At 37.1% G+C, this 26,040-nt stretch overlaps 1 protein-coding gene and 1 non-coding gene across 2 annotated transcripts; both read right to left on the bottom strand.

Annotated features, from left to right (window-relative positions):
* Positions 1-260: 260 nt before the first annotated feature.
* Positions 261-24,412, bottom strand: C14H8orf89 (chromosome 14 C8orf89 homolog). Its single transcript, XM_003408223.3, has 4 exons — positions 24,178-24,412; positions 21,411-21,564; positions 17,606-17,667; positions 261-439 (listed from the first exon to the last, which is right to left on the bottom strand). Exons 1-4 carry the CDS (start codon positions 24,302-24,304, stop codon positions 291-293), a joined length of 492 nt encoding a protein of 163 aa, XP_003408271.1. The 5' UTR covers positions 24,305-24,412; the 3' UTR covers positions 261-290.
* Positions 23,951-24,057, bottom strand: LOC111750105 (U6 spliceosomal RNA). The gene has a single exon (XR_002785262.1). It is a non-coding gene; the product is annotated as a U6 spliceosomal RNA (small nuclear RNA).
* Positions 24,413-26,040: the final 1,628 nt, after the last annotated feature.

Genomic DNA, 26,040 nt, shown 5'->3' on the forward strand with positions numbered 1-26,040 from the left:
TACTCTAAGACTATTTACCAAATTAAATCAAAAGACATAATCAGTGGGCATAAAACTAATGGAATATTATTTTTCTTATGCTTATGTCCCCATAAGCCATTAACCTAAATGTCTCTTCGTAATGGTAACAAAATAAAAATTACTCTGTATATAACATAAAATATTTATTTCCTATTTACAGTTTTATTTTATGTAAATCATTACACATCATATTACATATGTCTGATAAAAAAAAAAGAAAGATAAACATTAGAAATCAGTGAAGAAAACGTCACACCACATAGTATTTATCAGCAGTCTCGCAGCTCGTGTTTCCTGCCTTTTTTTGATTTTCTGGTTGTTTCTTGACGAATGGTGTCGTACTCTAATATGGCCATTCTGGAAAGTCTCTGTAAGTATTGAGGTGATGCTCCAAGGAGAGGATCGCTGAAGACAGAACCTGTTAAAAAACAAACAAACATTTAGCCATTTAAAGTAAGCACACATGGATGATATTCTATAAAACATAGTGTGTGAGTGAAGTACTCGTTCTACAGATGACCATTGAATAGTACTCGTTCTTCATGTAACCTGTTCCTTGAAATAAGAATGCCACTGCTGGTTTTCTAAAATGACTGTGACCCTAATGGTAAGTCACCTCAAAAAATATTTAAGTTATAAAAGTTTAAAGCTCATATTCAATTATATAACATTAAATCTGAGTCTATAATGTGCTTCTTGAAACATGGAATGGCTGTGAATTTATTCCAAAGTAAAAGATACAATCTCTCAGAAATACTTAACTCATTTTACTTAACACCTTAAATGTTTATCAAGTTATTTTCCCCAAATAGGGTAGCTCCTCGCGAGTAAAGTAAAAGAGTAAAATTGTTAAATAAAATAAGCCATTCACTAATTAAAACAGCATTAATCAAGTTTCTATTATAAAGTGGTGGTGATAATAATAACAAGTAACTTTTATTGAATGGTTCCTGTATGTCAAGTACTTCACATCTATTTCATCCATACAATACTAAGACGTAGGTAACTAGTACTATCTTGAGTTAGAGATTTAAAAAGTAAGACAAAGGGAGGCTAATTAACTTGCCCAAAGGCACATACCTAGTAACTATCAGAGGCAAGATTTGAACTGATATCTAGCAAAATTAAAATTCTCAAGTAATCACTACATATTGTGCTTAAATATGTAAATATGTATAAATACTTCTATTTATAAATATATAAGGTTTTGAAAATTCATATATTGATCCATGCTGCTTTAAAATATTATTATTTAACTTAATTTCAATTTCAGTTCCAAGTGTCAAAAAAGTATCTTCAATATTTCAATCTAATGTTTGGTTGTTTATTTTGTTTTGTTTTACTGTGTAAGATGAATAGGAATTTTGGAAACAGAGGGAAAGACTTTGATTAGGACTTCTATTTTTAGCAGTAAAATGGACCCTGCACTTTGAAAGACCCTCCAGCTACAAAATAACCAGATTTTAGGCATTAAGCAACTCTCAATATATTTCAAATAATTGTTATATAACAAATAGATCAATGCAATTAAATTGGACATTGTTAGTAATAAAACAAAAAGTCCCAAATATTTAGAAGTTTATATACACATTCTAAATTATTCATGAGTCATAAAGAAATCATAATGAATGTTAAAAGTACTTTTAACTAAATGATAAAGAAAATACCACAAAACCTGTGCAATGCAGCAAAAGTCGTATATAGAGAGGTTTTTACCTTAAATTCCTGTGTTAGAAAAGAAGAAATGCTGGAAATTAGGAAACTATATATACCATATATAAAGTTAGAAAAAGAGTCAACCCAAAGAACACAGAAAAGAGGAGAAACCAATGACGTAGAAAACAAAGTTACAATAGAGAAGACGAAAAAAGACAAAAGTCCTTCACCGTGAAGAAAAAAGAAAGCCTCTGATGAGATTAAAAAAATTAGTCAAGAAAAAAGAGAGAACGTACAAATAAACAATGTTAGGAAAAGAGGAACAGAATTGCAGGTAGAGCAAAGACTCAAACTTTATGCCACTAAAATTTGAAACTTACTCAATGGCCAAATGGCCACTTAACAAAACTGAATTCTATCAGACTTTCAAGGGAGAGGTCATTCTAATTTTAGGTCAGTTCCTTTAAAAAAAAAAAAAAAGATACTCCCCCAGTTCATTCCATGAGACTATTATAATCTTGACACTGAATCCAGACAAGAATAGAACAAAAAGAAAAATTAGTTTCGATCTCACTCATTGACATAGATACAAATATCCTAATAAAATATTAGCAAACTAAATATTGTATTATATAAAAAATACAATAAATCATGCCTAAGATGGGGTGTACCCAAGGAAGGCAAGAATGGTTTAACACTATAAAATCTATAAATGTTATCCTTCATATTAAAAAATTAAACAAAAAATCATATGATCATCTCAATCGATCCAGGATAATCATTTGATACAATTCAACTCTCATTTATGAAAAAAAAAATACTTCTAGCAAATTAAAATTAAAGGGAGCTTATTACGGGCATCCACCTAAAGCCTACGGTAAGTATCATTCTTAATGAGAAAAGTTTAAGGCATTCTCTTTAAAATCAGGAACAAGTAAAAGTTGTCTGCTACTCACTTCTATTCAGTTTATATTGGTTGTTCTAGCCAGTTTAGTAAGATAAGAAAAATAAAGGCATGGGACTTGGAAAGGAAGAAACAAAACTGACATCATACAAAAACGATTCTGATTCTCTACACAGAAATCCCAGAGTAAAATATGTATGAATTACAAGAAATAATAAGAAATTTTATTTTAACAAAATGGGTGGCTATAAATTCAAAATGAAATATTCAACTACATTTCCAAATATCTGTATTAGTTAGAAATTTTATTTTTAAAAGAATTGTAACAGACTATTAATCATCCTCCCAAAACTTTTGACTCCTTCTTCCATAACAGAATTTCAGCTAGACATATGGCCACCTAGCTAGAGATTACTTTTCTCAGCTTGCTTTGCAGCTGAGCATGGTCTTATGACTAAGTATGGCCAATAAAATGTGAGCAAATGTGCAACTTTCTGATTATCTTTTATTTACATTATAATGCTCTTACCCTAAATTTATTTTCTCTTCCCCCTTCCTTTCACTAAATTTATTTTCTCTTCCCCCTTCCCTTTACTGGAATAAACATATGGCAATGACCCAGCTACAACTTTGCAAACAAAGACAAAACTCTATGGGTTGGTGAATCAACAAGATAGAAGGAATCTGGATTCATAAGTGATCAGATGGAACAGAGCTACACCACCAGCCTGGAACAGCCACCTTTGGAAATTAGAGAAAAAGAAACTATCTTATTTATTTTGGGAATGTTTTTGTTAAGGAGCCCTGGTGGTGCAGTGGTTAAGAGCTACGGCTGCTTACCAAAAGGTCAGCAGTTCAAATTCACCAGCTGCTCTTGGAAACCCTGTGGGGCAGTTCTATTCAGTCCCATAGAATCACTATGAGTCAGAATTGACTTGATGTCAGTGGGTTTGGTTTGGTTTTGATTTTTGTTACAGCAGCCTAGGTTGTGCACTAAACTTATATATTTACCATATACCATATGCAACAGCAAACAAAAGTATAAGATATGTAGCAATAAATCTAATAAAAGATATGCAAGGTCACATGGAAAAAATTATACTTAATTGAAAGATATTAAAGAAAAAATAAATGAGGCTCGTAAATTCGAACAGCTGACCTTTTAGTAAGCAGCCATAGGTCTTAACCACTCCGCCACCAGGGCTTCTTAACAAAAAGATTCCCAAAATAAATAAGAGATATCCAATACCCATGGAAAAGAATACCCAACATCAAGAAGATCTCCATTTTCCTCGAATAGATCTATAAATTCAATGCAGTCTCAATAAAAAACCCAGCAAGGATTTCATAATAGTTGACAAGCTAATCCTAAAATTCACATGCAAGAGCAAAGACCATGAAGAACACACCCTACAACCCAGTAATCTACTTCCAGTAGCAACCATTGTGAGGATGGCACAAGATGGGGCAACATTTCCTTCTGTAATACATAAGGTGAGGAGCCCTAGTGGTGCAGTGGTTAAAGCGATCAGCTGCTAATCGAAAGGTCAGCAGTTCAAATCCACCAGCCGCTCTGCGGGAGAATATGTGGCAGTCTGCTTCCATAAAAATTTGCAGCCTTGGAACCCCTATAGGGCAGTTCTATTCTGTCCTATGGGGTCACTATGAGTCAGAATTGACTCGACAGCAGTGGGTTTGGTTTGGTTTGGGTTTATACATAAAGTTGCTATGAGTTGAGCCAACTCCATGATACCTAACAGCAACAGCAATCCTAGATTCATGTGCACTAGGATTCATGATTAAGAATGTTCATAGTAACTCAAGAAAAGATTTAAACAGAAGAAAACATTCTTTGATGGTTAGGAGGGTGGGGAGGAAGGGAGAGGGTATTCATTAACTAGATAATAGATCAGAGTTATTTTAGGTGAAGGAAGTCAGCACAACTAGACTAAACCAAAAGCTAAGAAGCTTCCTGAATACGACCAAACACTTCAAGGGACAGAGTAGCAGGGGCAGGGGTCTGGGGGCCATGGTTTCAAATGACATCTAGGTCAACTGGCATAACAAAGTATATTAAGAAAACATTCTACATCTCACTTTGGTGAGTGGTGTCTGGGGTCTTAAAAGCTAGCAAGCAGTCACCTAAAACGCATCAATTGGTCTCAACCCACCTGGAGCAAAGGGGAATGAAGAACACCAGAGACACAAGGAAAATATGAGTACAAGAGACAGAAAAGGCCACACAAACCAGAGAATCCATCAGCCTGAGACCAGAAGAACTAGATGGTGTCTGGCTACCCCTAATGATTGCCCCGATAGGGAACACAACAGAAAATCCCTGATAGAGCAGGAGAAAAGTGGGGTGCAGAACTCAAATTCATGTAAAAAGACCAGACTCGATGGTCTGACTGAGACTGGAGGGACCCCAGAAGACATGGTCCCTGGACTCTCTGTTAGCCTAAAACCATTCAGACAAAGATTAAACTGTACTATGAGACATAAAATGATACTGGTGAGGAGTGTGTTTCTTAGCTCAAGTAGACACATGAGACTATGTGGCCAGCTCCTGACTGGAGGCAAGGTGTGAAGGCAGAGGGGAACAGGAGCCGGTTGAATGGACACAGGAAATACAGGGTGGAAAGGAAGGGTGTGCTGTCACATTATAGGGAGAGCAACTAGGGTCACATAACAATGTGTGTATAAGTTTTTGTATGAGAAAGTGACTGGGATTGTAAACTTTCACTTAAAGCACAATTAAAAAGAAAAAAATACTCAGTCACTCTCACACCCCAAAAGATAATATTTCTGAGAGCACAGAGACCATTTTTACTTGTCTTGGACTTTTGCTCAGACATGGAACTAATCCTATTAAAGAACAGGCACAGGGAAAGGGGAAATAAGATGCAGTTGAGAAACTATGAATCCCGGCAAGAGCAACGTATAAGTACTTAATATAAGTACTTATATATGGCCTCAGACAGAGAGGGATGGAGGAGGGAGGGAAAAAGGAAGAGAAAAGGAAGGAAAGAAGGCAAGAAAGATGAAAAGAGAAAAGGAATTATTTCATTTAACTTTGGTCAATGGTAAGAAACCTAAGTGAGGAAATTAGGATATTCAGTTGATTTCCTGTAAAACGTGTCCAGAAATACAAATTACGGTCAATATAATAAAAAGGATTAAAAAAAAAAAAAAGAATGCTCATGATAGCATAAATCTCCACCATTAGTTAAATAAATTGTGGTATAGTGACACAATAAAATATTACTCAGCAGTGACAAAGTACTGCTTCATGGATGAATCTCACAAATTTAATGAGTGGGTAAAACAAACTCCAGAAACATACACTGTGAAACAATTTCAAAAAACAAGCAAAAGTAAACAATATATTGGATATGAATATACATCGAAGTGAAAAAATTATAAAGACACAAACTACAAAGAAACCTCCTGTTGGGTATTTGACTAGGAGTAGAATTTCTAGCCCCCATGTGTCTGTCAGTTTGTCGTACTGTTGGGGCTTGTGTGTCACTGTGATGCTGGAAGCTATGCCACTGGTATTCAGATATTAGCAGGGTCACCCATGGAAGACAGTTTCAGCTGAACTTCTAGACTAAGACAGACTAGGAAGAAGGACCCAGAAGTCTACTTCTGAAAAGCATTAGCCAGTGAAAACCTTATGAACAGCAGCAGAACACTGTCTGATACAGTGCTGGAAGATGAGCCCCCCAGGTTGGAAGGCACTCAAAAGATGACTGGGGAAGAGCTGCCTCCTCAAAATAGAGTCGACCTTAATGACGTGGATGGAGTAAAGCTTTCAGGACCTTCATTTGCTGATGTGGCACAACTCAAAATAAGAAGAAACAGCTGCAAACATCCATTAATAATCAGAACCTGGAATGTACCAAGTACGAATCTAGAAAAATTAGAAATCGTCAAAAGTAAATGGAACACATAGACAGTGATATCCTAGGCATTAGTGAACTGAAATGGACTGGTATTGGCCATTTTGAATCGGAAAATCATATAGTCTACTATGCTGGAAATGACAACTTGAAGAGGAATGGTGTTGCATTCGTCGTCAAAAAGAACATTTTAAGATCTATCCTGAAGTACAATGCTGTCCGTGATAGGATAATATCCATACGCCTACAAGGAAGACCAGTTAATACAACTATTAATCAAATATATGCACCAATCACTAGGTCTAAAGATGAAGAAAGAAGATTTTTACCAGCTGCTGCAGTCTGAAATTGATCGAACATGCAATCAAGATGCACTGATAATTACTGGTAATTTTAATGCGAAAGTTGGAAACAAAGAAGAAGGATCAGTAGTTGGAAAATATGGCCTTGGTGATAAAAACAATGCTGGAGATGGAATGATAGAATTTTGCAAGACCAACGACTTCTTCATTGCAAATACCTTCTTTCACCAACATAAACGGCAACTATACACATGCACCTCACCAGATGGAACACACAGAAATCAAATTGACTACATCTGTGGAAAGAGATGATGGAAAAGCTCAATATCATCAGTCTGAACAAGGCCAGGGGCCAACTGTGGAACAGACCAATTGCTCATATGCAAGTTCAAGCTGAAACTGAAGAAAATCAGAGCAAGTCCACAAGAGCCAAAATATGACCTTGAGTATATCCCATCTGAATTTAGAGACCACCTGAAAAATAGATTTGACACATTAAACACTGGTGACCGAAGACCAGACGAGTTGTGGAATAACACCAAGGACATCATACATGAAGAAAGCAAGAGGTCACTGAAAAGACAGGAAAGAAAGAAAAGACCAAGATGGATGTCAGAGGAGACTCTGAAACTTGCTCTCGAACGTTGAGCAGCTAAAGCAAAAGGAAGAATTGATGAAGTAAAAGCACTGAACAGAAGATTTCAAAGGGCCTCTCAAGAAGACAAAGTATTATAATGACATGTGCGAAGAGCTGAAGATGGAAAACCAAAAGGGAAGAACACGCTCAGTGTTTCTCAAGCTGAAAAAATTCAACCCTCGAGTTGCAACAGTGGAGGATTCTATGGGGAAAATATTAAATGAGGCAGGAAGCATCAAAAGAAGATGCAAGGAATACAAAGAGTCATTATATCAAAAAGAATTAGTCCATGTTCAACCATTTCAAGAAGTAGCATATGATCAGGAACCAATGGTGCTGAAGGAAGAAGTCCAAGCTGCTCTGAAGGCATTGGCGAAAAACAAGGCTCCAGGAATTGACGGAATATCAATTGAGGTGTTTCAACAAACGGATGTAGCGCTGGAGGTGCTCACTCATCTATGCCAAGAAATATGGAAGACAGCTTCCTGGCCAACTGACTGGAAGAGATCCATATTTATGCCTATTCCCAAGAAAGGTGATCCAACTGAATGTGGAAATTATAGAACAATATCATTAATATCACATGCAAGCAAAATTTTGCTGAAGATCATTCAAAACGGCTGCAGCAGTATATTGACACGGAACTGCCAGAAATTCAGGCCAGTTTCAGAAGAGGACGTAGAACCAGGGATATCATTGCTGATGTCAGATGGATTCTGGCTGAAAGCAGAGAATACATGAAGGATGTGTACCTCTGTGTTATTGACTATGCAAAGGCATTCGACTGTGTGGATCATAACAAACTATGGATAACACTGCGAAGAATGGGAATTCCAGAACACTCGATTGTGCTCATGAGGAACCTTTACATAGATCAAGAGGCAGTTGTTCAGACAGAACAAGGGGATACTGAGTGGTTTAAAGTCAGGAAAGGTGTGCGCCAGGGTTGTACTCTTTTACCATACCTATTCAATCCGTATGCTGAGCAAATAATCCGAGAAGCTGGACTACATGAAGAAGAACGAGGCATCAGGATTGGTGGAAGACTCATTAACAAGCTGTGTTATGCAGATGACACAACCTTGCTTGCTGAAAGTGAAGAGGACTTGAAGCACTTACTAATGAAGATCAAAGAACACAGCCTTCAGTATGGATTGCACTTCAACATAAAGAATACAAAAATCCTCACAACTGGGCCAATGAGCAACATTATGATAAACGGAGAAAAGACTGAAGTTGTAAAGGATTTCATTTTACTTGGATCCACAATCAACAGCCATGGAAGCAGCAGTCAAGAAATCAAAAGACACATTGCATTGGGCAAATCTGCTGCAAAGGACCTCTTTAAAGTGTTGAAGAGCAAAGATGTCACCTTGAAGACTAAGGTGCGCCTGACGCAAGCCATGTACTTTCAATCGCATCGTGCGCATGTGAAAGCTGGCCAATGAATCAGGAAGACCAAAGAAGAATTGATGTCTTTGAATTGTGGTGTTGGCGAAGAATATTGAATATACCACGGACTGCCGGAAGAACGGATAAATTAGTCTTGGAAGAAGTACAACCAGAATGCTCCTTAGAAGCAAGGATGACAAGGCTGCGTCTTACATACTTTGGACATGTTGTTAGAAGGGATCAGTCTCTGGAGAAGGACATCATGCTTGGCAAAGTACAGGGTCAGCAGAAAAGAGGAAGACCCTTAACGAGGTGGATTGACACAGTGGCTGCAACAATGGCCTCAAGCATAACAATGATTGTAAGGATGGTGCAGGACCGGGCAGTGTTTTGTTCTGTTGCGCATAGGGTCGCCATGAGTCGGAGCCGACACAACGGCACCTAACAACAACAGAGTTTCTAGGTCATTAAAGCATGCATTTTAGTAGAAACTGTTAGAGTTTTCAAAAGTCATCATACCAATTTACCCCTCTACCCGTCCTCACTAGCATGTGGTATTGTCAGTCACTTGCATTTTAGCTATTCTGACAGATGTATAGTGGTATGCCATTGCAATTTTAATTTTCTTGATAATAAATTATGTTGAACACCTTTTGATATGTTTATTGACCATTTGGGTATCTTCTTTTGTAAACTGCCTGATCAGGTCTTTTGTTAATTTTTAAGTTTAGGTTGTCTTTTTCTTATTGCTCTGTAGGAGTTCTTTATATATTCTGGATATAAGTCCTTCACTGGGTATATGTATTGCAAGCATCTTCTACTCCACAACCTGCTTTATCAGTGCATTAAAGGTGTCTTGATGAACAGAAGTTCTTAGTTTTAATGAAGTTTAATTAATCAATTTTCCCTTTATGGTTTTTTTGTGTCCTAGTTAAAAAATCTTTGCCTTCTATAAAGTCGTGGAGATATTCTCCTATGTTAATTTCTAGAAGATTCTTTTTTTAATTTTCATATTTAAATATATGACCCATCTGGAATTGATTTTTGAGTACTTTTATGGATTGAAATATGTGTCATCTTAGCTAGGCCATGATTCCCACTATTGTGCAGTTGTCCTCCATTTTGTGATTTGATGTAATTATCCTATATGTTACAAATCCTAACCACTATGATGTTTATGAGGCAGGATTAGAGGCAGTTACGTTAATGAAGCAAGACACAATCTACAAGATTAGGTGGTATCTCGAGTCAATCTCTTTTGAGATATAAAAGAGAGAATCGAGCAGAGAGGAGAGGAACCTCACACCACCAAGAAAGAAGGGCCAGGAGCAGAGCAAGTCTTTTGGACCCGGGGTCCGTGCACTGAGAAACTCCTAAACCCAGGGGACGACTGATGACAAGGACCTTCCCCCAAAGCTGACAGAGAGAGAAAGCCTTCCCTTGGAGGTGGTGCCCTGAATTTGGACTCCTAGCCATTCTCTTGTGGTATTTCTGTTATAGCAGCGCTAGATAACTAAGACAACGACAATGTGTGATAGGGGTCAAAGTTCATTTTATTCCATATGAATGTTCAATTGATCCAGCAAAAGTTATTGAAAAGACAATTCTTGCCTCAATTCACTGTACTGGAACCTTTGTTGTAAATCATGTGATCATATATATGAGTCGGAGCCGACTTGATGGCACCTAACAACATTTTTCCAGAGATTTGTCTATTTCATCTAAATTGTCAAATTTATTGGTATAAAGTTATTCATGACTTCTTATTATCTTTTTAATGTCTATAGGATATGTAGTGTAATGATCTCTTTTTCATTCCTGGTATTGATAATTTCTGTTTCTCTCTTTTTTCCCTTATATCAGTATTGCTAGGCATTAATCAATTTTATTCATCTTCTCAAATAACTAAATTTTGGCTCTGTTGATTTTCTCTGCTGAATATTTTTTTCAACTTCATTGATTTCTGCTTTTTATTATTTCTTTCCTTTTACTTTCTTTCAATTTAATATGCTGTTCTTTGGCTAACTTCTTGAGATGGAAATGTACATCACTGGTTTTCAGCCTTTCATCTTTTGTAATACATGCATTTCACACTATAAATTACCCTGGTTTTATTGCTTCCCTTAAGATTTTTTTTTTAATTTCTTTTGTTGTGGTTGAGGATATACACAGAACATACACCAATTCAGCAGTTTCTACATGCACTATTCAGTGACATTGATTACATTCTTCGAGTTGTGCAACCATTCACACTCTCCTTTTCTGAGTTGTTTCTCCCCCACTAACATAAACTCACTGCCCCATAAGTTTTCTATCTAATCTTTCGAGTTGCTGTTGTCAGTCTGACACAATATAAATAGACCTTGAAAGAGCACAATGCTCAAGGTAGACAGTCTTTACCAGTTAAGCTAAACTATTGAGTTAAGGTAAACTATCACTTGGTTTTAAGAAGACATTAGTGGGTATTTTTGATTTAAGGTTTAAAGTTTATCTCAGGACAATAGTTTCAGGGGTTCAGGCAGACTCTATGGCTCCAGAAAGTCTGGAGTCCATGAGAATCTGAAATTCTGTTCTGCATTTTCCCTGCTTCCCATAAGTCTTGAAACGTTATATTTTCATCTTCATCATTCAGTTCAAAATGATACATAATTTCTATTGTACTTCTTATTTCACAAATGGGTTATTTAGGAGTATATTACTTAATTTCCAAATATCTGTGGGCTTTTATAGTTCCTTTTTAGTCACTGATTTCTAGTTTAATTCCACTCATGTCAGAGAATATGTGCTGTATGATTTCATTTATTTGTTTTTAAACTCCTCCATCATTTTAAGCACCTAGAACAATGTCTGGCACAGGATAGGTACTCTATTCATATATGGTGAATGAATGAATTACCTTCTTGTATTACTCTGAACCATCACTCTTTCATCAGTTTGTTGTACGGTGGTGGCTTGCGTGTTGCTGTGATGCTGGAATTTATGCCACCAGTATTTAAAATACCAGCAGGTTCACTGTCTTAGTTATCTAGTGCTGCCATAACAGAAATACCACAAGTGGATGGCTCCAACAAAGAGAAGTCCATTCTCCCACAGTCTAGTAGGCTAGAAGTCAGAATTCAGGGCGCTGGCCCCAGAGGAAGGCCTTCTTTCTCCGTCGGCTCTGGAGGAAGGTCCCTGCCACCAGTCCTCCCCTGGTCTGGGAGCATTTCAGCACAGGAAACTCAGGTCCAAAGGATGTGCTCTGCTCCCAGCGCTGCTCTCTTGATGCTATGAAGTCCCCATGTCTCTCTGCTTGCTTCTCTTTCTTATATCTCAAAAGAGATTGGCTTAAGACACTACCTAATTTTGTCGACCTCATCAACATAACTGTTGCTAATCCATGTTATTACACCATAGTGATAGGATTTACAACATTTAAGGAAATCACATCGGAAGGTAAAATGGTAGACAATCATACAATCATAAAAGGGAATCATTACCTAGCCAAGTTGACAGGTATCTTTGGGTGACACAATTCAATCCATGACAGTCACCCATGGTGACAGGTTTCAGCAGAGCTTCCAGGCTAAGACAGGCTAGGCAGAAAGACGTGGCTGTCTACTTCTGAAAAAATTGGCCAGTGAAAATCTTGTTAATAACAGTGGAACACTGTCTGATACAGTGCAGAAAGATGAGCCCCTGAGGTTGGAGGCCACTCAAAATACTACTGAGGAAGAGCTACCTTCTCAGAGTAGAGTTGACCTTAATGGCATGATGGAATAAAGCTTTCGGGACCTTCATTTGCTGATATGGCATGACTCAAAATGAGAAGAAACAGCTACAAACATCCACTAATAATCGGAATGTGGAATTTATGACTTATGAATCTTGGAAAATTGGAAGTTGTCAAAAATGAAACAGACAGGATAAAGATCGATATCTGAGGTATTTATTAGTGAGCTGAAAGGGACTGGTACCGGCCATGTTGAATCAGACAATCACATGGTCTACTATGCCGGGAATGACAAACTGAAGAGGAATGGTGTCACATTCATCATCAAAAAGAACATTCCAAGATCTATCCTGAAGTACAACTCTGTCAGTGATAGGATAATATCCATACACCTACAAGGAAGACTATAATATGACAATTATTAAAATTAATGCACCAACCACTAATGCCAAAGATGAAGAAATTGAAGATTTTTACCAACTTCTGTGGTCTGAAATTGATGAAACATGCAATCAAGATGCACTGATAATTACTGGTGGTTGGAAAGTGAAAGCTGGAAACAAAGAAGGGTTGGTAGTTGGAAAATACGGCCTTGGTGATAGAAATGACGTAGGAGATTGCTTCACAGAATTTTGCAAGACCAACGACTTATTCATGGCAAATGCCTTTTTTCAACAACATAAACAGCAACTATACACATGGACCTGTCCTTATATATTTCCTTTCTCTGAATTTTCATATACTATAAACAACTTCTGTAATAAACAGGCAGCATAAAATAAAAATATAAATGCTAATAAGAACAAAAGATATTTGCTTTGCATCTAGGCTCAAATGAACACTTGCCTGCCTTTTTTTCAGTAGGCCAACTTCATGGCTCTTTCAGGGCAAGTTGTTGTTAGGTGTCGTTGAGTTGGTTCCGACTCATAGCGACCTATGTACACAGGACAAGTACTGTGTCTTATTCACCTTTGTATCGCTGCAGTACCTATGTCAGTTTCTGCAACATGTTGTGTCTTCCATAAATATATAAACAGTTCCATAAATACATAAGTACTTGTTGAAATATGATGAACTTAATATATTTAGTGTTTGTATTGGGTATATTTCCCCACTAAAATGTAAGCTCCCTAAGAGCAGGGATCTTCCTTCTGTTCAGAAAGGTACCCCAAAGCCCCTTCAGAGTAAAGTTACTGTTGCTGTTAAGTGTCATCCACTGGTCCCGACTCATAGTGACCCTATGTACAAAAGAACTAAACACTGTCCATTCCTACGCCATCCTCACAATTGTTTCTATGTTTGAGACCATTGTTGCAGCCACTGTGTCAATCCGTCTTGTCGAGGGTCTTCCTCTTTTTCACTGACTCTCTACCTTACCAAGCCTGATGTCCTTCTTTAGGGACTGGTCCCTTCCGACAACATGTTTAAAGTATGTGAGATGAAGTCTCACTATCCTCGCTTCCAAGGAGCACTCTGGCTGTACTTCTTTCAAGACAACTTGTTCATTCTTCTGGCAGTGCATGGTATATTCAATATCTTTCCCCAACACCATAATTCAAAGGCATCAATTCTTCTTCGGTCTTCCTTACTCACTGTCCAGCTTTTGCATGCATATGAGTCAATTGAAAATACCATGCCATGGGGCAGGCACACCTTAGTCCTCAAAGTGATATCTTTGCTTTTCAACACTTTAAAGAGGTCTTCTGCAGCAGATTTGCCCAATGCAATATGTTGTTTGATATCTTGACTGCAGCTTCCAAAGGCATGTATTGCAAATTCAAGTCAAATGAAGTCCTCAACAACTTTCAATATTTTCTCTGTTTATCATGATACTGCTTATTATGGGAGCTTTTGTTTTCTTTATGTTGAGGTGCAATCCATTCTGAAGGCTGTAGTCTTTGATCTTCATCGGTAAATGCTTCAAGTTCTCTTCACTTTCAGCAAACAGTGTTTTATCATTTGTATATTGCAGGTTGTTATTGAGTCTTTCTCCAATCCTGATGTTACATTCTTCTTCATGTAGTCCAGCTTCTTGGATTATTTGCTCAGCATACAGATTGAATAAGTGTGGTGAAAGGACACAAACCTGATGCATACCTTTCCAGATTTTAAACCACGAAGTATCCCCTTGTTCTGTCTGAAAGACTGCCTCTTGGTCTATGTACATGTTCCACATGAGCACAACTAAGTGTTCTAGAATTCCCATTCTTTGTGATGTTATACATAATTTCTTATGATCCACACAGTGAAATGCCTTTGCATAGTCAATAAAACACAGGTAAACATCTTTCTGGTACTCTCTTCTTTCAGCCAGGATCCATCTGACAGCAGTAATGATATGCCTGGTTCCACATCCTCTTCTGAATCCAGCTTGAATTTCTGGCAGTTCCCTGTTGATGTACTGTTGCAACCATTTTTGAATTATCTTCAGCAAAATTTTACTTGCGTGTGTTATTAATGATATTGTTTGATAATTTCCGCATTCTGTTCGATCACCTTTCTTTGGAATGGGCACAAATATGGGCCTCTTCCAGTCAGTTGTCCAGGTATCGGTCTTCCAGATTTCTTGGCATAGACGAGTAAGCGCCTCCAGCAGTGCATCTGTTTGTTGAAACATCTCAATTGGTATTCGGTCAATTCCTGGAGCCTTGTTTTTCACCAATGACTTCAGTGCAGCTTGGACTTCTTCCTTCAATACCGTCAGTTCCTGATCATATGCTACCTCCTGAAATGGTTGAACGTCAACCAATTCTTTTTGGTACAGTGACTCTGTGTATTCCTTCCATCTTCTTTTCATACTTCCTGCATCTTTCAATATTTTTTCCACAGAAACCTTCAATATTGCAACTAGAAGCCTGAATCTTTTTCTTCAGTTCTTTCAGCTTCAGAAATGTCCAGCATGTTCTTCCTTTTTGGCTTTCTAACTTCAGGTCTTTGCACATTTCATTATACTACTTTACTTTGTCTTTCCAAGTTGCCCTTTGAAATCTTCTGTTCAGCCCCTTTACTTCACCATTTCTTCCATTCACTTAAGCCAAGTTTCAGAATCTCATCTGACAGCTACTTTGGTCTTTCCTTTCATTTCTGTCTTTTTGATGACCTTTTCTTTTCTTCATGTATGATGTCCTTGATGGCAAGCCACAACTTGTCTGGTATTCTGTCATTAGTGTTCAATGCATCAAATCTATTCTTCAGAAGATCTCCAAATTCAGGTGAGATACACTGAAGGTTGTACTTTGGCTCTCGTGGACTTGTTTTAATTTTCTTCAGCTTCAACCTGAACTTGCCTATGATCACCTGATGGTCTGTTCTGCAGTTGATCCCTAGCCTTGTTGATATTGAGTTTCTCCATTGTCTCTTCCCACAGAGGTAGTCTATTGGATTCCTGTGTATTCCTTCTGGCGAGGTCCATGTATATAGTCACCATTTATGTTTTGAAAAAAATATTTACAATAGTCATTGGTCTTGCAAAATTCTATCACATAATCTCCCAAGTTGTTTCTATCACCAAGACCATATTTTCCAACTTCTGATCCTTCTTTATTTCTAACTTTCACATTCCAATCCCCAGTAATTATCAGTGCATCTTAATTGTATGTTTCATCAATTTCAGACTGCAGAAGCTGGTAAAAATCTTCAATTTTTTCGTCTTTGGCACTAGCAGTTGGTGCACTAATTTGAGTAATAGTCATATTAATTGGTCTTTCTTGTAGGTTTGTGAATATTATCCTATCACTAACAACGTTGTACTTCAGGCTGGATCTTGGAATGTTCTTTTTGATGATGAATGTGACACCATTCCTCTTCAGTTTGTCATTCCCAACATGGTAGACCATATGATTGTCTGATTCAAAATGGCCAAAGCCAGTCCATTTCAGCTCACTAATAACTAAGACATCAATCTTTATGCATTCTATTTCATTTTTGATGACTTTCAATTTTCCCTGGATTTATACTTCGTACATTCCACTTTCTGATTATTAAAGGATGTTTGCAGCTGTTTCTTCTTATTTTGAGCTGTGCCACAACCTCGTTGATGTCATTAAAACTCCTGTTGCTGTCAAGTCGATTCTAACTCATAGTGACCCTATAGGACAGAAGAGAATTGCCCCACAGGGTTTGTGACGATGGAGCAGGACTGGGCAGTGTTCAGTTCTGTTGCACATAGGGTCGCTATGAGTCAGAACCAATTCCATGGCACCTAAAAACAACAACATAGGGCCTCCAAGGCTGTAATCTTTATGGAATCTGACTGCCACATCTTTCTGTTGCAGAGTGTCTGGTGGATTTGAACCGCTGGCCTTTCAAGTAGCAGCCAAGCACTTAATCACTGTGCTACCATCATTAAAAAGGGTAATTACTTGCCTCAGATTTTTTGGTGTCTATTTTCAAAGAAGAAAATTCTGATCAAATGTATCTAAAATGAGGAGGTGAGAATGCCTGATTTTAAAGCTTCAAAGGACAAAGTCCCACTCCATATATGGTAGAAATATACCTTTGCTCTGGAAACCGTCTTAGTCACCAAAGATGTAGGAAGAAATAGATTTAAGAGTAGCTTTTTGGAACCAAAACTGTTCGTATATAGATACATTTCTGCATTTTGATACCATAGGTACATAGGATTCATGAAAATTAAAAAAGAAATGAATTAGAGGATAAGGGTGGAAAAGAAAGCTAGGGAAAGATGGCAGAGGGTTCAATGCCAGGCTAAGGAGTTTATACTTCAGACTGTGGCTAATGGGAAGTCACTGAGAGCTTTTGAAGAAGAGCGTGTGGGACTAGAGGCCAGGGTTTTAGGCTTCTGTGGTAATGTTGAAGAAGCATTGCAAAGGTCAGAGACTCAATGCATTGTGGACTACCGCAATAGCCCAAGTGAGAGGTGATGAAGGCACATCTCACCCAGGGTTCTGAGACTGTAAAGGTATATGTATACATAATGAACACAACATCCACTAAGTTTATAAAATAAACAAAGCTTTAAAAAAGCATTAATAAAACAAATTTAAAGTAAGGAAGTGAAAAAAAGATAACTATGCAACAACCTAGTAAGACGTGGGGGGATAAGAGGAGTCAGCTTACTTTTCGATTTCTCCTTACGTGGCACTACAGTCTCGCTGCATGTATCACTGGTCTTCTTTATCCTAAAAATGGTATATTATCATAAAATCACTTTTATATCAACACAGGCTGCACTAACTTTAAAAAATACAAGAGGCAAGCAGCATGCTTTCAGTGAAACTCATTTTTTTTTTAATGACATCACATGGAAATTAAACATTAATGAAATGAAAGTCCTTCCATCATAACTAATCCAATCAGTAGCAGGTATAAACCACCCCAAAATCTCAGGTTTTGCTAATAAGTTTTACCAGTCGATGAGAGCTATGTCTAATTTTTCCCACAGGTTTTTACCGTAACTCCCACTGGTCATGGCTCAGGCAATGCAAAGCAAAAGAAAATCAAGATCAACAGAGTATCTGGATGAGCAGCTACCGACTATACTTGATTGTATACTTTTCACTTATTAATCACCCAAATCTGAATACTTCCAGAATTAACTTTTATTCATAATGAAATTGACCTAAAAAGTAGATGACTAGGGGGAATATGTCATGATTGAATCTGCTCTAGGTGAGATGATCCCTCACAAAAACTCCAAATTTCTTGTAACTCTATTAAACTTTAAAAGTTAGTAGCAACTTTTAAATACTCTTCACCTCTAAGATTATTATGTTATATTACCAGACTGTGTCTTCAGATTCACTAAAAACTTCTGGTTGCCATTAATGTTCTAAAACATTAGACTTTTGTCAGAGTTTCTAAATCAAATATTCACATTTGGAGAAAAAAAGGAGGGTAAGGTATTGTACACAAAACAAACAAAAATGAGTACTTCCCTGCTTTGCCAGGGCTGTTCTTTCACAGGGCACTGTGCGGTACATAGAGGAGAATAAAATGTTTGTAGGCAACTCAACGTGCTCTCGTTAGAATGCCTAAAATAGAGACATTTATGTTTGCCAAGCACTTCATATACATTATGTCACTTAGCCACCACTATTGCACTTTACAGATGAAGAAACGCTGGTTATAACACCATAAAATGCATTCAAATTATCCTTCATTAACTTAAGTAAATTCACGTTCAAGTCAAAGTAAAATGTTCAGCAATCATTTCATAAGCAGACAAATTGTAAATGAAAAAAAGGAACTGTAATAGAGTGGAAATAGTAGGAAGCAAAATGACTCAATATTAAGAGGCAGAATGGGCTAATCCAGGGCTACTGTCTTGGCACAGTGGTTAAGAGCTATGGCTGCTCACCAAAAGGTCAGCAGTTCAAATCCATCAGGCGCTCCTTGGAAACCCTATGGGGCAGTTCTACTCTGTCTAATAGGGTTGCTATGAGTTGGAATCAACTCAAGAGCAACAAGTTTTATTTGTCTGTGTCTTTTTTGTTTAGGCTTCCAGTTTCTTTAAGGTGATCATATATATGGAAGGAAATGTAACAGGATTGGCCTCTACTGGCCCAAAGTCCACTGCCAATGGGCAGCCCTATATGCTTAACCTCATGCCTTTCTCAAAGGGAACTGATTCCCAATAAAAATAAGAGTGCACTGAGTGTCAGGGACACAAGAGTCTAGACGAGGCTGTGAACTGACTGTCCTTACAGTAGGTTTTATATTCATGTTTCAAATGGCCGCTCTTTTTTCTGCATCCCTGACACTCTTCCTTTTGTAGTCTCTGGGTGGCACCAACAGTTAAGCGCTAGGCTACTAACTGATGGGTTGTTCGAACCCACCCAGCAGGACCTCGGAAGAAAAGCTTGCAAATGAAAACCCTATGGCGCAGTTCTACCCTGCACACATCGGGTCACCACAAGTTGGAACCAACTCGATGGTAACCGGTGGTGGTGGATCTTCTCTCCACCATCTCGGATTTGGCCTGGTTTCATTATAATCTCACTTCAGAAAGACTAATTTTGTTTTTCACATTTTTATCATTTGAAAATCTATATTCAGAAAATATTTTTAATGATAGGAAAGGCTACATGTGTGATACTGTTTACTACAGTGTTATTTACAAAACCAAAAAAGTCAAAGCAACTTAAAAGTCCAACAATAAGAGCTGGTTAAATAAACTATGGATCCACCAATGAAATATAATCTGGCTAGTAAAGATGCATTTGAAGGCTATATGGGTGACATGAAAAAATGTACATATGCCATGTTAAGTTAAAAAAGGCAAAATAAAAAATTGTTACCATATTTTTACACAAATAACATGCATGTTCTACATTTTGTTTTCCAACTAAGCCCTCCCCTGGCAAGGTATTTTTGTAAACATGCTATGCTAGTTTTTTTTTTTTTCTAATTATGAAGGTAGAGGACAATGACTTGACTGTGGAAGATTTTTTAAATTCTAATTCCTGTCCTTTTTCCTTAGTCTAATCTTCATCAAGCCCTTTTAAAAAAGAAATTAGCATAGCACACTTACAAAAATACCTCGGGGGGGGCATGGTTGGCAAAAAACATAGAACACGAGCATTATTTGAGTAAAAATACAGTAAATACATTAAAATTGCAGCAAAAAATTCATAAAAATGCAAAAGGGTAGAAGAAAACACCCAACAATCAAAACAGATATGTTAGGATGCATGGATTATCAGATAACTATTTTTCTTTTCCCCCCAAATTTCTGCAAAGTTCTTATTTACATTCATAATTTAGATAAAAAGTTATTCACAACTTTCACTTTTAAATATGCTCTAGTTCTCTCATTATAGTACCAGAATTTATTTCCAGAGTACTTAACAAGAGCAACAATATAGTAAAACTCAAGAAATGTATTGTTAAACTCCAATGCTTGTGTATATGTATAAATGGATGATTTCACATTTTATTAAGGAGCCCTGGTGCTGCAATGGTTAAGGGCTGCACTGTTAACTGAAAGGTTGGAGGTTTGAACCCATCAGCTGCTCCACTGGAGAAAAGACAGGTCAATCTGCTCCAGTAAGTATTACAGCCTAGGAGGCGCTATGGGACAGTTCTATTCTGTCATATGAGGTCATCCTGAGTTGGAATTGACTCGAAGGCACACAACAACAAAAAAGTTCACATGGCAAGAAGATAATATGAAAATATAAACCTCCCCACCAAAGAAAGTTGCAACTCAGAATATTACAAGTCCTTTGTCTTTTTTTTATGCTGGCAAAGTGAACAAACATTAGACAATCAATAAATATCCAATAAACAAACAAATGAATAAAGCATAGCAGAAACTGAACAGAATATGAAACTGTCTTATTAACTAACACACAGATCCCTTTGGAGACAGGGTTTTCTTTAGATGATATGCCAGTCAGTCTGATTTACAGAAGGAAAGGTATCGATAATAAGGTGTTTAATTGTCAGTGGGACTTTTCTGGTTGATAAATTCATTCCTGATAGTCAATGCTGAGTCCCATGGAGGCTGGCATCCCATTCAGAATCCCTCCTCCCACTTCTTCCAGTCAGACTGGAAACGAAACACAAGGTTCTATGCTCGGGGGACAGAAATGTTAACATTGTAGGGTTGATTTTTTTTTTTTTTTTTAATCGTTAAAAATGCCAGTGCTCTCATGGACATGATCTAGGCTAGGGCAATAAAGATTTTTAAAAGTCCTTAAATGCTTTTTAGCAATACCACTTGAAAACAGAGAAAAGTGCTTATTTGTCAAACTGAGTAAAATTGTTAACTTGTCTAACTGAATAAAATTATTGACTTTGATTAAATCCCTTATAGAAAAAAAATTAGTAGGCAAGAAATATCAAAATTCACTAGCCAGAAAAATCTTTACATACAGCAATATTGCAAACAGTAAATGTTCAAAAAGAGAGTAAGATCTACCTGACTTCGGGCCTCTCAGTATCAGGACGCAGCAGTCTTCTATGAACTTCTAGTGGAGCTGGACTTAGAGTTTTCTGGCAACTTTGCAATCCTGGTAAATATGGCATTTTGACGCATTCCTTGAGATCTTCTAGACCAAAAGCTGTAGTGTATTCTAATTGAAAATATTATCATAGTAATATGTATTTTTTTCTTGATTAAATTTATACCTCTTTTACTACATACTAAAATGCATAATAAAATATATCAAATCAGTCATTTAAGTAAAGAAAATTAAGCAATTCTAATTTATTTCTCACCTTTCCCAAGAAAGGGCCTTTCAATTCCTAGCCTACGGAGAGTAGGGAGGAGTTGATTAAGGGCTTGATCAAGAATTGGAATAAGGAAATAGGACAGGAATTAGGATAAGAAAAATCTTCTACAGTCAAGTCATTGTCCTCTACCTTCATGAGTTTCCTATTAGAATTCCCAGAATATTAGATACATTCACACTGAAGTAAAGTGAAAAAGCACTTTCAAGAGTCTTGAATTATCTGCTGTTTTTAATCTTTCTACTTTCCTGCTTGTGTATAGATAATTAAGGGTTGTAAATACATGATCATTTGAACTAGTAAAGAGAAATAAAGGAATTTCATTTCAGGAATTGATTTGAATTTTCTCTGTACAAAATCCTACACCAAATCTATAAACAGCAACACTGAAACATCAAGATTGCTTCTCCTACTGACCTCACATATCATCAACAAGGGCATTATCAAGCTAAAAAAAATTTTTTTCAAAAAGAAAGCAGTAAATGGAAAAAGCAGACTAAGAGGTTAAAAAGCAAGTCTAGTGCGGCCACAAAAATAGCATTTAATGGGACTAAAGTTATACAAATGTTCAAAATGCTATTTGCAACCTTTGACTTTTCCTCTTTAAAAAAAAATTCTCCTAATCAAAAAAATAAATGAATTATTTTTTCAGTGATTAGATTTCAGGAGTAGGGAGGGTGGATCAAGCTGGTGTCTTCTGAGGACCTTTAACTGGAAGATGGTAAGGAAGTTGAAAAAAATGTACAGCAACACACTCAACAGCAGGAGGGATGGGATAGTTCAGTAGCTTGCATTTTGCTATTTTTAAGAATTATATATCCATTAATAAAGCAGAAGGTAGAAACCATGATAAACAAATACAAACAATCACAGGTTGAAATTGAGGGTGTAAAGCTATTAATTAATACACACATAAAAAAAAAAGTTCTCAAACTAGTATTTATTGAGCAAATATAGGATATTAGATACTCTACATATAACTCACTGAAAAATAAAGTTTTGGCAGAGCTTTATACTGTATACTTAAACATCTGGAGTATCTTAAAATAGAAAAACCAACTTGAGGTCATTAAAAACAAACATTTATGAAAAGTTGTACGACCCAACATAGTACCACATTGAATACAAAGGGAAGTGTTTTAAAAAATTCGTTTCTATCATGAGCCACAGAATTAATTAATTTTATTTTTTTCATTGTTTTTTTCCAAAAACTTAAGATATTATTCTTTTTTTTAGAAAAACAAAATTTATTGTGCTTTAAGTGAAAGTTTACAGCTCAAGTTAGTTTCTCATACAAAAATTTATACACACATTGTTATGTGACCCTAGTTGCTCTCTCTATAATGTGACAGCGCACTCCTTTCCACCCCGGATTTTCCAAGTGTATTCAACCAGCTCCTGTCTCATCTTGCCTCCGGACAGAAGCTGCCCATTTAGTCTCATGTATCTACTTGAACTAAGAAGCACACTCTTCACGAGTATCATTTTATGTCTTATAGTCTAGTCTAAATCTTTGCCTGAAGAGTTGGCTTTGGGAATGGTTTTAGTTCTGGGTTAACAGAGAGTCCTGGGGCCATATCTTCTTGGGTTCCTCCAGTCTCAGTCAGACCATTAAGTCTGATCTTTTTACTAGAATTTGAGTTCTGCATCCCACTTATCTCCTGCTTCATCAGGGACTCTCTGTTGTGTTCCTGTCAGGGTGGTCATTGCTGGTAGCTGGGCACCATCTAGTTATTCTGGTCTCAGGCTGTTGGAGTCTCTGGTTTATGTGCCCCTTTCTATCTCTTGGGCTAATATCATCCTTGTGTCTTTGGTGTTCTTCATTCTCCTTTGCTCCAGGTGGGTTGGGACCAACTGATGTATCTCAGATAGCCACTCATTAGCTTTTAAGACCCCAGACGCCACTCACCAAAGTGGGATGCAGAATTATCTTCCTAATACACTTTGTTATGCCAATTGACCTAGATGACCCTGGAAACCATGGTCCCCAGGCCCCCGCCCCTGCTAATCTGTCCCTTGAAGTGTTTGGTTGTAGTCAAGAAACTTCTTAGCTTTTGGTTTAGTCCAGTTTGCTGACTTCCCCTGTATTGTGTGTTTCCCTTCCCTTCACCTAAGATAATTCTTGTCCACTATCTTTTTTTTTTTTTTTATCTAGTTAGTGAATACCCCCTCCCTCCCTCCCCACCCTCATAACCATCAAAGAATGTTTTCTTCTGTGTTTAAACCTTTAAAAATATGGAAAGCTTCACAAATTTGCATGTCATCCTTGCACTGGGGCCATGCTAATCTTCTCTGTATCGTTCCAATTTTAGGATCTGTGCTGCCAAAGTGAGCACTTAAGATATTATTCTTATATAAATGTCACAGAAATTTTAAAACATCTCTTGACTGCTTAAAAACTCCAAGTAAGTTCATGGCACCATTTCTATGTTTAAATAAAATAAAAATGAAGTTACCTTTCTTCATCTTTTGTGTTTCTAGAACTGCCTTCCTCCAACTACTCTCAAAAAGAAAACAACCATCAAGGGAACTTCTGGTGACTTTTGTAGCCTTAAATTTGATTTCAGGAGATAGCACTGACATTCTTTCATCATCTCTTAATGTTGCTGATGAAAGTGAGATGCTGCTCCAGATACAGGGCACAAGATACAAAGAAAAGAAGACATTTCAGAGAAACACACTTTTTCTAACTTGTTTTCCACACTGCAGATTAAATACTAAGAGACTTAAATGATAATTTTTCTTACAACATGTAAATACACATTCTTTGGATTTCAAAACAAGAGACCTTTAAGAATATAGCAAAAACCTGTCATCAGAAATTTTTTCTTTTAAACTTTAAATATTTTCATGGATTATTTCAAACTCCAGGTTACAGGTATTAGGTGACAGAGAAAGCATTTAAAGTCCAATAGCAACTTATCATCTACAAAACAACAAGAATGCTAAGGACTCTCTCAAAAACATTACCAGTATAAAACGCTTTTGTGTCTGGAAGGAAAAAAAAAAAAATCCATGCACCGTAGAAAATAAACATAGCCTCAAGATAGGCATTACTTTTATTTTAAACATGGGCACAGAAGAATAATTAATCATGTATCTGTCTACTTAACACAGTAAACATATATTTAATGCCATTGTCTACATGAAGTGCTTATTATGTACAAAGCGTTATTAAACTCAGAAGAGCATGCAACTAGAGCTAAGGCGAAGTCCCTACCCCCAACAACTACCGTGATCATTTTTTCAATGCTTATTAGTTCAGGCTCCTTGCTGGGCATTTTATATTCATTTTTCTCTAATCTTCACAACAAAAGGATGAGAGATACTCAGCTATATTCATACGTTCATACAAAATAAATTTATTGAAGGTTTACTGCTGCCAAGAATTGAACAAGGCATTGGAGAACTGTGATAAACAAAACAGCCCCTGCCCTTCTAGGAGCTTCAAGTGTAGTCAAAGAAGTGGACAACAGTGTGTAGTAAGCGCTAAGACGGGAAATAATACAGGGAATCTGAATCCAGTTGTGGGGGTTGAGAAAGCTTTCCAGGAGGAAGCAATACAGGTAGTCCCCAATTTATGCTGTTACCAACCATACTTTTTTTTTTTTTTTGTACATCTTATGGCTAGCAATATGTACTACATACAATGTTGCAGCATGTAATTTGCTGATGTTATTCTCAGATGTGCACTCAAAGATGATCAAAGATCAGATTCATATACTGATAATAAAGGAACAATAATTAAAAATTGAAAAAAAAAAAAACGGTATTAGACTGTTTCAGTATCTAGTGCTACCATAACAGAAATAGCACAAGTGGATGGCTTTAACAAAGAGTAATTTATTTTCTCATAGTCTAGTAGGTTACAAGTCCAAATTCAGGGTGTCGGTGCCAGGGGAAGGCTTTCTCTCTCTGTGGGCTCTGGAGGAAGGTCCTCGTCCTCAATCTTCCCCTAGTTGAGGAGCTTCTCAGGTGCAGGGACCCAATGTCCAAAGGATGTGCTCTGCTCCCAGAGCTGCTTTCTTAGTGGTATCTGCTTTCTTAGTGGTATGAGGTCCCCAACTCTCTGTTTGCTTCCCTTTCCTTTTATCTCTACAGAGATAAAAGGCGGTGCAGGGCCCACTCCAGGGAAACTCCCTTTACATTGGAGGAGGGAGGTGGCCTGAGTAAGGGTGGTGTTACAATCCCACCCTAATCCTCTTTAGCATAAAATTACAATCACAAAATGGAGGACAACCACACAAAACTGGGAATCATGACCTAACCAAGTTAACACATATTTTTTGAGGGACACAATTCAATCCACGACATCGACT

This window comes from Loxodonta africana, chromosome 14 (genome assembly GCF_030014295.1).
Source record: "Loxodonta africana isolate mLoxAfr1 chromosome 14, mLoxAfr1.hap2, whole genome shotgun sequence".
Taxonomy (NCBI): domain Eukaryota; kingdom Metazoa; phylum Chordata; class Mammalia; order Proboscidea; family Elephantidae; genus Loxodonta; species Loxodonta africana.